Consider the following 12,528-nt stretch of genomic DNA (forward strand, 5'->3'; position numbering starts at 1 on the left):
ACCATGTGAAAACACATGTATAATAGACCGTTCGTATAATATGTAAATATTGATACAAAAACAAAAATTGGAGCATTAGTATATTAGTAAAATGTACTTTTAGACGTACGCACCTAGTTTAAAAAATTTTTTTTATAAATAAAATATTTTATTAAGAGTAATTAATTTATTAATTACACAAATCTGGATTTTGTTAATCTAATATGAATCCATAAATTCGATCAAATGTAAAATTAAGAGTGCAACTTTAAGCCCTGATTTTTTTTATAAATGCATAAACAACAATTACATATATAAATATAAAAATACTACATGATAACTATATATAGTTATATCACTATATTATATCTATATTGTATTATATTACATTACTATTTTATAATTCCTTAAGCACCTCAGAGAAAAACAATGTTACTGATTACTGAAATTACCGCGATAAAAAAGATATCAATCACAAGATTAACAATGTATGCCTCGTTTTTCAAAATTTTATCATAATTTAAAATACCAAAAAGTACATCTTCATATATAAAAGAAAATCGCACAAAAAAATGCCAAATACTTCAGTAAAAGAAATACTTCATATGAGCCGGAAGTTACATCATTTCCGCATTATGCCACTGACGTGTCTGATCGTGAGTTGAGTGTTGATTCTCACGGCAGGCAGCACTGCGTGTGCACGTTAACTCAAGCGCAGGGCAACTTTGGAGTACTAATTTATTTTTTTTACACGTTTTCGTTTTTGTTGAACGTTGTTTGTTCTTTCCTAACCTAGAATTGGGTTGTTTCGTGTTTGGCAAAGATGCTGGACTTCTTCGCCATCTTCAGTAAAGGGGGAATCGTGTTGTGGTGTTTCCAGGGGGCCGGAGTCTCTGAATCCTTTACCGGGCCTGTCAACGCTCTCATCCGCTCCGTCATCCTCCAGGTAAAGTCCCTGCTCGGCCTGCTGTGGATTATTGTTTAATTCAGTAACGTTATATAGGCAGGGCAGATATCGCCATCTTAGCCCAGCTAACACATGGGTTAGTTAGGCTGTGAGGGTGTAATGTAGGCAGGTTACTATGGGAACTATGTTAGATGATGTAAGAGAGCACGAATATTGACCTACAGATGATGCAATAGGTGGCATCTGAGTTTTAGTTTTGGATTGTACATGTTGGACAGTCAAATGCGTTGCGTAATACTGCACATGCCAGCTTAGACAAACAGAGAGCTGAATATAGACACCTTTCATGTTTAGTTTATAACTATTTTAGTGCTATTACTCCTTGCATACATTCATAATTGTAAATAGTATTTTTTTTTTTTTCAAGAAAAAAATATACATATGACTTCTTTAAAGAAATGACTTGTAGGAGGAATCTTATCTTAATCTTTCTGTTTGCAGGAGAGGAGTGGGAATAACTCTTTCAACCACAATAGCATCAGTCTTAAATACAAGCTGGACAATGAGTTTGAGCTTGTGTTTGTGGTGAGTTTTATTAAAAAATTTCAGTGCGAATAAAGTTCAGTCAGTGTCCCATGGCTCAACCGTCCATATGCCTGATCGTGTGCTTCTGGTGTCCCAGGTGGGTTTTCAAAACATCCTGACGCTGAAATACGTGGATAAGTTCATAGATGATGTCCAGCTTCAGTTCAGAGATCGATACAAGAATGAGCTGGGGCAGAGAGGTGCCCTAAAGTTTCTGCTCAATAATTTTGAGTTTGGAGAGGACTTCCACAATCTTCTACGGTGAGAAAATACCCTTTTCCTGGGTCGATAGATATGAATGGCTGTCAGAATTATTCTTTTTTTGTTAAATGTATTTTTGTCTGCAAAACTGATTTCACACCCTTAAGAGTAAACCTTTGAATCAAAATATTTTTTTCAGGTATACAGGGCTCAACACTAAAAAATTTTATGTGCCCTGCCAAGATTTTCACTGGCCCCACCACAAAAAAGTATAAAAAATAAAATAGGCCTAGTTATTGTCTTCAATGTTATTGACCTAAAAAAAAGTTATTCAGCCAAGAGCAGCGATTGTTGTTTTATTAACGTTTAAACAAAGACAGTAGCAGGTTTGACTGGCTGCTGTCACTTACAGAGCTGCACCTATCCAAAATATATTTTACGTTAATGTTTTTATTCCGCAAAGATGAATTAAATTGATTAAGATTTGTATTTCAAATAAATGTTCTTTTGAACTTTCTTCAAACAATCTTTTTAAAAAATGTATCATGGTTTCCACAAAAAATATGAAGCAGCACAACTGTTTTCAACATTAATAATAATAAGAAATTCTTCTTGATGCACCAAATCATCATATTAGAATTATTTCTGAAGGATCATGTGACACTAAGGACTGGAGTAATGATGCTGAAAATGTAGCTTTGCATCTCAGGAATAAATGACGTTTTAAAATATACTTGCTTTAGTTATTTTAAATTGTCACAATGTTACTGTTTTTTAGTGTATTTTTGATAAAAGAAATGTAGCCTTGGTAACCAGAAGAGACTACCGTACTACTAGTTTAAATAAAAGATTACAATTTTTGCAGGGAGGCGGAGGACAGCAGCAAAGCCAAGGCCCCCGCCCCTATGAAGAATTTCACAGAGTCCCAGAAATCCCAGAAAACTGTGAAGTCTTTGATTGAGACGAAGGATGGAGACAAAAGCAAGGAGCAAGGAGGCAAGAAAAGTAAAAATGCCAAGAAGGAAGGTGAGAAATGTGAAAGACAGGGCAGTGGGGAGTAAGTGGCGCTTTCAGTGCTTATAAGTTTGTTAGTGTGACGGTTTCGTTCTTTTTCATCTATTCTCAGGAGGAGATCAGACTAAAGCTGCTTCACAGACGGGCTCTAAAAAGACTGTGGAGAATGGAGGTGACGGTCTGACCGCAGAGGAGATTATTGAGAGGAACCGTGCCAAGTTCATCAGCAAGCAGTTGGGTGGGGGAAAACCAGAGAAGACCACCAGGTAGGAGACATGATGAACTGTGTGAAAATGCATTGCAGATGAAGCCACTTTTGAGCAGTTGGGTGGGGGAAAACCAGAGAAGACCACCAGGTAGGAGACATGATGAACTGTGTGAAAATGCATTGCAGATGAAGCCACTTTTGAGCAGTTGGGTGGGGGAAAACCAGAGAAGACCACCAGATAGGAGACATGATGAACTGTGTGAAAATGCATTGCAGATGAAGCCACTTTTGATCACAGATCACTAAATGACTTGCACTTTAACCCTCAAGTTGAGTTCTACACTACATTATTCCATCCGATTACTTTGACAACAGAAGCAAGGTTATAATAAACTATGGAAGCTTGTTTCCGCCACAGAATAGAAAATAAAAAGGTAATTGGGACTTTTTCATCTCACAATTCTGACTTTTTTCTCGCAATTGCGAGTTTACATCTAGCAGTTCTGCAGAACCGTGTGATTAAAAAGTCGCAAGTTTGAGGAAAAAAGTCAGTGCACAAATGCACTTTGGACTCATCAGAATTGGACTTTATAACTTGCAATTGCAATTTTTATATCTCACAATTCTGAGGGGGGAAAAAGTCGCAATTATCTTTTAAATTTGTTTTATTTCATGTCCGAAACAAGCTTCCTGAAAGCTGCAGTCGGCAAGTCTGGCAGATTGAGTGGACTTAGGCAAAATTTTGAATGTTTACAACTCTCATGCCCCTCCCCCACTATCAACGAATACCCTCGCACCGAGTTCGTGCTCGTCAGTGCGTGTGCACCAGGTTATCTGTGAACGCGCCCGTCTCATCAGCATCCATCAACACCATGGAGTATTTGGAGGTATGCTGTCCTGGCTAATCTACCGATAGATTGCAATTGCTAACGTCATTTATACTCTAAATGAGCTTACTTGATTTTCCGCCATCACTCTTCGTTACTGCGCGAACTTCCGCGAACTTCAGGCGTGTGCGTGTGATGGTAACGTGCGCGAGGGGTGGCGTGTGCCCGATCTGTGATTGACATGCGCTGCGCTGATTGGACCCGATGATCCGGGAGCTGTGGATTCTTGCAAAACAAATAACACGCTCCAGGTGGAGTTAGAAGCTCGGGTTTTTTTCTAAAACCACTTTATTTATGTTGTTCTGTCGGATTATAGTGTCGATTTCACTGAATATGATCAAAAAAATGCTTTAATAAACTCTCCTGATCTTTAAAGATTTTATTGCTGTTTTATTTCACAGTAAGTCCCCTAAACCCCAGAAGCCAAAGGGGAAGGCCAAGCGGGTGTGGGATATGGGTGGGAGGAACACTGGAGATCTGGACTACAGTGGAAGCAATGGCAACAACTACAGTGACGCTCAGACACAAGACCATGAGGCCTCAGCTGAACCGGTGAGCAGTCCAGATTTTTAGGGTTTGGGTCATTTATATAGCGCTTTTTACAATACAGATTGTTTCAAAGCGATAATAGGAAATTATTGCAACACAGATTGTTGTGGCTGTACAGCAGCTCTTGAAGAAAGCCATTGTCTAGCTTAAGTAAGTCTTGGATTGATTCATTTCCATTGTAAAAATTAACTTGGGGGCCGCTTACATGATACCGGTTTCAACTGAAAACAGAAAACTTTGAATGCCTTCTGGCTGTTCATTTACTCGACAACGGTGTTTTGGTGGCCTGAGAGCGCAAACTTTGAAGTAGTTTTTGAAAACGGGTTTTGAAAGCTATGTCATCTCCACTTAAACTTCAGAAACGTGAATCTGTGACACAATGCGTATTACGTGTTTAGTCTATAGATATGCACGTGCGCGTAGACTTTCTTTACAAAGTGACATTGCCAATTACTTGTCCGGCATGCATAATACAGCGTTTTTAGTCGTTTCCGTGGATCTGTGTGAATGGGAAATTATTTTGATAACGTTTTCATCTGTACAGAGGAAAAAACGTTTGTTGTGAACTTCTGCCGTGTTGATGAGGGTATCGCAGGGTATAGTCTAGTTGACACGGTCTCTGCTGATACTTCAGGTCTGTAATGTGGTCGTGTCCAGGTGCAGGTCCTTCATCTGATCTGGATACGGCCCGGATCCGGCTGACTACAGTAAAGAGACTAATATTAGCGTAGATGCCATTCTTCCCAGGTTTACTCCTATTAAAAAATGTATTCAAATTCACTGCACCGTCTTTTTTCTAGCATGCACAAATTCTTCATATTCGATATTATAGAGATAGTTCACCTCAAAATGTTACGAGTTTGGAATGACGAGAGAGTAATGAATGATTTTTGGGTGAACTATCCCTTTATAGGCTCCCAAAAGTTTCATTTAGGGTGGTTTAACACTTTTAAATGAATTGCAGATGAAATTGTCTGTGTTCCTCTCAGTTGATCCAGGTGGATTCAATGAAAGGTGACCTGAGGGGTGTCGATTATGAGTCCTCAGATGAGGATGAGGATGAGGATGAAGAAGTGGAGGAGGAGAGAGTTGTGGTGCCAGACACTAACAAGAAAGGGTAACATTTTAAAATCTCGATTCTGTTCTTTCAACACTCAATTTCTTCATCTGAACTTACTGAATGTGTCTTGGTTTGAATCCTTAGATAGTGATTCTGTGTGTGTTTCTCTGCAGAGCTAAAAAGAGTGGTTTTGGGGGAATGTTTGGGATGCTGAAAGGCCTGGTGGGATCTAAGAACCTGACTCAGGAGGACATGGAGCCAGTTCTGGACAAGATGAGGGACCACCTTATTGGTATGACATCGCTCTTGCTCCATGGCACCTCATTCAATACACTTGTTTACAATTTGTTTTTAATGAAATTGTTACAGGGTTCCTACAGTCATGGACAAACTGGAAATATTGAGGTTATTAAATAAAATAAAATATTGAGATTTTTTTTTAGATGGTGTTTTCCAGGCCTGGAAAAGTCAATGAATGAGACATTTTGATTTTGACTGTACATATTTCTAGTTAAATTTCTACTAACATATTAAATTACACAAAGGTGTGCTAGGGAATTTGTGTAAAAGATTACAGAAAAACAGTGTAAAAATGTTAACTAGAATAAATAAAAATAAAAGGATTCAATTAAATAAAAGGGTAAAAATGAAGAAGTAAAAATGCAGGTATTATAGGTTGAAAAGGGCAGAGAAATATGTGATAAAAATATGATATAATAAAGACCTCTTTAAATAATAATTGATATATTAAATGCATCCAAAAAAACTGTACTATAGGTAGAGAAAGTATAATAAAAATTAAAGTTAATAAGAATTTGAGTTAAATAAATAAAAAATAAAATGTATATTAATAAATACATCCAACAATACGGGGATATAGGTAGAAAAAGGTGAAACAAAATGTGTTTAAATAAACAGATTAAATTAATAAAAAATATTAAAATAAATAATAATTGATATAAATAAATACATCTACAAGTACAGGTAGAATAAAGGTTGAAAAGGTAGAAAACAAATGGAAAAAATATGATGAAAGTAGATTTTAATAATAAAAATAGTAAATCGCTCTTACAGGACTATAGGTAGAAAAATCTGATTAAATGGTGATTAAATTAATAAAAAATAATATAAATAGATATTGATATAAGTAAATAAAAAACAATAAAAATTAGTTGAATGTTAATTAAAATGTGAGTAAAATAAATAACATTTGATTTAAATGTTTGATTTAAACATTTGATTTAAATAAATAAAAATAAAATTTGATTTAAAAAAATGATACATCGAACAGTACAGTAACATAGGTAGAAAAAAAGTATAATAAAAATGTAGTTAAAATAAATAATTTAAAGGTGCACTATGTAACTTTTGGTGTCTCTAGCGGTTAATAAACAAAATTGCATGTATAAAACCAGTAAATTATGCATAATTACATGCAACTAACCCTGTCTGTAACAAGGACAGCTTAAATTGAAATATAACCCTGCCTACATTTATAACTGGATCAAGCTAGCTGCAATTTGAATTTTGTCTCTTGTTCTTCTAGCCAAGAATGTAGCAGCTGAAATATCCTCCCAGCTCTGTGAGTCTGTGGCCAAGAAGCTGGAAGGCAAAGTCATGGGCACTTTCACCAGTGAGTACAACACACACACCTGCTGAACAGCCCGTCCAAACAAGAGCCTTCCCACAGACATGTGCACGTTCTCACGCCAGCACCTCGAGTGCATGTCTCTTCTCTTGCTTCCTGGTCTTCCTGGATGGTGTTGTAAATGTTCCTCTGCTGTCTCCTGTCCAGCTGTGGCCTCTACAGTAAAGCAGGCTCTACAGGACTCTCTGGTGCAGATCCTGCAGCCCAAGCGGCGTGTGGACATCCTGAGGGACGTGCTGGACGCTCGATCTCAGCGCAAACCCTTCGTCATCACCTTCTGTGGGGTCAACGGCGTCGGCAAGTCCACCAACCTCGCCAAGGTGAAGTCAGTTTTTTGTTTAAAAAACTGTGCTTGTAGAAATTTAAGGTCTGGAATACCTGGAAAGCTTTTGTTGAAAAGTGCTATTTAAATGTACCAAATTATTATTAATTTGATCATTAAAGCTGAATTGTCAGCATTATCATTACTCCAGTCTTCAGTGTCACATGATCCTTCAGAAATCGTTCTAATATGCCGATTTGCTGCTCAATTATTATCGGTGTTAAATTATTAATTGTTTTTTATTATCTATGTTAAAAAGTAAAAACAATATTTATATTAACAAAAAATGGTAAAACTTTACAATAAGTTTTCATTAGTTCATGTTAACTAATGTTAAGAATGAACTTCTACAGCATTTATTAATCTTAGTTAATATTAATTTCAAGATTTACTAATACATTATTCAAATCAAAGTTTGTATCAGTTAACATTTGTTACCACTTTTAATCTAACATGAACAAACAATGAACAACTGTATTTTTATTAACTAACATTAACAAAGATTAATAAATACTGTTACAAATGTATTGATCATGGTTAGTTCATGTTAGTTGGTTAATTAACTAATGTTAACTAATGAACCTTATTGTAAAGTGTTACCACAAAAATATATATATTATTGATGATAAAATAACAGATTTTTGTAGAAACCAGATTCTTTGATGAATAGATCGTTTAATGAACAGGATTTATTTGAAAAAGTCTTTCGCACCATTACTCATTTCTTTACTGCCACTTGATCAATTTAATTCATCCTTGCTGAGTAAAAGTATGAATTAATTCATTTATTGTTTTATTTTTAATGGTAGTGCATCACAATTTCCGCAAAAACATTAAGCAGCGAAAACTGTCTTCAATATTGCTAATAATAACAAATGTTTCTTGAGCAGTAAATCAGCATATTGAATCGAATCTAACGGTCATGTGCCTTTTTCTTCTTGTACAGATCTCTTATTGGCTGATTGAGAACGGCTTCTCTGTGCTCATCGCGGCGTGCGACACGTTCCGCGCGGGTGCGGTGGAGCAGCTGAGGACTCACCAGCGGCGTCTGAACGCTCTGCACCCGCCGGAGAAACACGCGGGACGCCCCGCCGTACAGCTCTTCGAGAAGGGTTACGGCAAGGACGCTGCTGGGATCGCCATGGAAGCCATTGCCTTTGGTAAACCCCACGTGATTTTAATGAAAGACATGAAACCTTTCCAAGGACTCATTGGTTAACGTATCTCTTTCTCCAGCTCGTAACCAGGGTTTTGAAGTGGTGTTGATCGATACAGCTGGCCGTATGCAGGACAACACCCCTCTGATGACGGCTCTGGCGAAGCTGATCGCCGTCAACACCCCGGACCTGGTCCTGTTTGTGGGAGAAGCACTGGTGGGCAATGAGGCTGTGGATCAGCTGGTAGGTGTAATGCCGGATATAGTCTATAGGTGGCACTGCTTTATAGTGTTGTATAGAGTGGTGCAGGTATGATGCGTAGGCCAAAATGCGGAAGTGAGTTAGCATTTTAGCACTTCCGGTTCCCTCGTCCGAATGGAGTTTTGGTTAAATGGCTGAAATAAGGTCTGTGGTAAACACAAGCCCAAAACACTTACACGTTTTATTCTAATACATCCGTATTACCCCACGCATGATTTTAAGCTGTTATGTGTCTTGGGGAAAAAAGCGCCAGTCTGTTCAAATTGTATGTTTCTGGTTAATAACTAGGAGACAAAAAGTGTTCTTGCACTAGGGGGCGCTTGATGGTTCAAGGGTTAACAGCTCACCGGAGGAGTATTTCAGTGAATTATGACTTAAATGAGGCTTTTGCTGCTTTTATTACGTTAAAACTGTTTTTAAATAAACGTTGTTCTTTTGAACTTTCTATTCATCAAAGAAACCTGAAAAAAATGTATCGCGGTTTCCAGAGAATATGAAGCAGCACAACTCTGCAACATTCATAATAATCAGAAATGTTCAGTATATTAGAATGCTTTCTGAAGGATCATGTGACACTGAAGACTGGAGCAGTGCTATTTTAGTATTATTTTGAGTTATATATATATATAATTTTATTTTTATTTTAACGTTTTAGAAATATTGTTGAGGGGGGGTTATAAAATGTCTGTAGTATTCTTTTTTTTTAATTCATTTTAGTACATCTACCGGTAGTTTAACTAAATAAAAATGGGAAATGTTCATTTTAATTTATTTTAAGTGAAAATATTTTCATTCTAATTGTTAAATTGTAAAAAATATTTAGCAATATTGCTGTTTTTATAGTATTTTTAATCAAATAAATAAATAAACCTTGAGAGATTCCACATGGCAACTTACATGTATAATAATCCTATTGATAGCCTTTAATAATTCGTTAAATTGAACACACAAGGAAAAGCAGGATAATTCAACCAATTACAAACCGTGTCTGGCCTGCTAAGCCCCACCCATTTTTAGGTCATCCTGATATGTTCTGTTTCTATTGGATCCACTTAAATGTGGGAAGTCGATGTCAGAAACCAGTCCTGACATTCATAACACACATTTCAGATCTGTTAATATTAATATTCAGTCTGTTTACTGCATTTTTGTAGGTGAAATTTAATCAAGCCCTGGCTGATCATTCCAAGACTGACAAACCCAGGCTTATCGATGGCATTGTTCTCACCAAGTTCGACACCATCGATGACAAGGTATGACAGTTTGAATCCTTAAGTTTTACGTTCTTGTGAAATGAACCTTGGTTAAGAACTTCCCATGTGTCCTGCAGGTGGGCGCTGCCATCTCCATGACCTACATCACGGGTCAGCCCATCGTGTTTGTGGGCACCGGGCAGACGTACAGCGATCTGCGCAGCCTCAACGCCAGGGCTGTGGTCAGCGCGCTCATGAAGGCCTGAGCTACACCACCTCGCTACAGCTACCCCTCTCAGCTTCCTGTGAATGCAGACAAGCCTATGTGTTGTTTTGGTTTACTACAGGTTTAACTGAAATTCAGTTTATATTTAGGAGCCCTCTTGTGTTTTGTTCCTGGAAAAAAAGTGTTTTGATTCAGTTTAATGAGTGGAAGAAATAACATTTGACTTGATCTCACCTCAGCAACCATTTTTGATTGACATGCAACACAGCCAATCAGAGAGCAGCAGCTTCAAATGCTCATTTAGATCTTTTCATTCAAGATGAGAATGAGATGAGGAAAGTATTTTTGCACTTTTCCGCCTCTCTTCGCTACGATCAAGTGTTCTCATGCGCCCGCAAAAGAAGAAACAATGTTATAAAAGAAATCTAATATATTCTAAATGTATTTTGTCTACTTTTTATTTGATTTAATGTAGGTACATTCAGAAGATGTCCAGCCACCCCAAACTGTCTCAAGAATTCACTACCATAGTGCCTCAGCTCATTACATTCGCAGTTGTTCCCAAAACTGCCTTTCCTCATTCTTCCTTTTTTACTCAGGCTTTTCATGTCACTCGATATGAAAGTTATTAAAAGTTATTGAACGATTTGGTGCTTGAGGTTTAAAGGTCTGAGAGAGGCACCTCAGCAAAGAGTTGTAGAATGCTGCGTATACCAAACTATCTGAACCCCTACAAAGTTACATTTGTATTAATTCATTAGTAACTGTACTGTCGTTTTCTTTTCTTTCAGATCCCATCATGCTTTTATTTTAGAACAAAGTCAGGTTTTAATTCTCATATTAATTTGCGCTAGCACAATGGCAAGACTGGAGAGCTTCATCGAGAAGATTTGTTGTACTTTAAGAATGTGTAATATTTCTTAAATAAAGCTGCTATAATAGCCTGTAATGACCTGTTTTGTTTGGTAGGCAGCTGGGAGTTTGTTTCCTGAACAGTACTGGTATGTTCACCACATTTCGAAAGAAGTAAGAAAAATAGACATGCCTGTTGCATTGCAAAAGCAAACGTACAGCATGACTGATGATGAGGAGTTATTCCCTGAAGTCTTATGAATCAGTAAAAAAAAATTACCGGTTTAAATCGTTATACTCAAATCCATCAGGGTGAGAATCATCTGACTATGTTTGTGATGGAGCAGTCACGCAGTTTTCAAATAAAACTTTCGTCAGGAGTTGTAGTAAGCGCTGTTCTCTCTCACCATATAGTGCTATGCAAAAGTACGCTTATTTCAGTGAATGTGTGAGTCCGATTCATCAGCCGCTATAGATAACTAGAAGAAAGTTACAAATGGCCGCATCCACTCGTACGGTGTAAAAAGTAAGATGGATGTATCCCTGTTTCTATTTGCTTTCAGTAATGACAACACATTTGGTACCAAACAGATGTTTTATTTTAAAATAGCATATAAATACCTAAGACGTTTGTGGACAGAGATGCTTAAACAGTGGTCCACTGGAGTTAAAATACAAAAAGTTTATAAACAACTGTTTACTTTTTTTTTTTTTAGCATTACTGGCCAAGCATTTAAGATTATAAATGGGAACTAACTGTCCAAGTGCAATAAAATGTATTGAAAGTTGTGTGGCTTGAGAGGAATTATGGCATTATATCATTATCCTCAGTCTCGTGATAAGTTCAAGTAGATTCATGGAAGCTGAAATGCAGATTTAGTTGTAAAAGAAATGCCCTGAGTCATATTTCAACCAATAACACACATGTACACATACTAGAGGGTTAAAAGTTTGGAATAAAGATTTTTTGTAATGTTTTTGAAAGATTATGCTCACCAAGGCAAAAAAATAATAAAATGTTTAATGAAAAATACAGTAAAAACAGTAATATTGTGAAATATTACAATTTAAAATAACTTTTCTATTTGAACATTTTAAAATGTAATTTATTCCTGTGATGCAAAGCTGGTTTTCATCATCATTACTCCAGTCTTCAGTGTCACACAAAAAATACAATAGAAAATAGTTCTTTTAAATTGTAATAATATTTCATAGTATTACTATATACTGTATTTTGATAAAAATAAAAGCCTTGGTGAGCATGACTTGATAAAAAAAAAATTATATATTCCAAACTTTTGACCAGTAGTGTACTATATAGTGTTTGTAAGCGTGATTTGTTTGTTTTTTTGTTTTTTTTATGTCCCTTTTCATTTTGGGATGAAAAATGCCCATGGATATTTATTTTGTGAGGCTCAGTCACTAATTAAATATTGCCGGTGCATTTGATGACGTGAAAAATGGGAACTGAGAAACCAC

At 36.6% G+C, this 12,528-nt stretch overlaps 1 protein-coding gene across 1 annotated transcript; it reads left to right on the forward strand.

Moving 5' to 3' along the window:
- Positions 1-627: 627 nt before the first annotated feature.
- Positions 628-10,241, forward strand: srpra (SRP receptor subunit alpha). The gene is made up of 14 exons (XM_056234203.1): positions 628-925; positions 1,388-1,471; positions 1,569-1,732; positions 2,538-2,698; positions 2,799-2,952; positions 4,183-4,333; positions 5,320-5,447; positions 5,564-5,682; positions 6,937-7,023; positions 7,186-7,358; positions 8,307-8,520; positions 8,597-8,760; positions 9,933-10,031; positions 10,109-10,241. The coding sequence occupies exons 1-14, from the start codon at positions 803-805 to the stop codon at positions 10,235-10,237; spliced, it is 1,950 nt and encodes a 649-aa protein (XP_056090178.1). The 5' UTR covers positions 628-802; the 3' UTR covers positions 10,238-10,241.
- The last annotated feature ends 2,287 nt before the right edge of the window (positions 10,242-12,528 follow it).

Source organism: Rhinichthys klamathensis, unplaced genomic scaffold (assembly GCF_029890125.1).
Source record: "Rhinichthys klamathensis goyatoka isolate OS25496 unplaced genomic scaffold, OSU_Roscu_1.1 h1tg000391l_1, whole genome shotgun sequence".
Taxonomy (NCBI): Eukaryota; Metazoa; Chordata; class Actinopteri; order Cypriniformes; family Leuciscidae; genus Rhinichthys; species Rhinichthys klamathensis.

Coding starts and splice junctions, on each gene's coding strand:
- srpra (XM_056234203.1), top strand. CDS start 803: ATGCTGGACTTCTTCGCCATCTTCAGTAAAGGGGGAATCGTGTTGTGG. Junction 5,683..6,936: donor GATGAGGGACCACCTTATTG/GTATGACATCGC, acceptor TTGTTCTTCTAG/CCAAGAATGTAGCAGCTGAA. Junction 8,521..8,596: donor CATGGAAGCCATTGCCTTTG/GTAAACCCCACG, acceptor CTCTTTCTCCAG/CTCGTAACCAGGGTTTTGAA.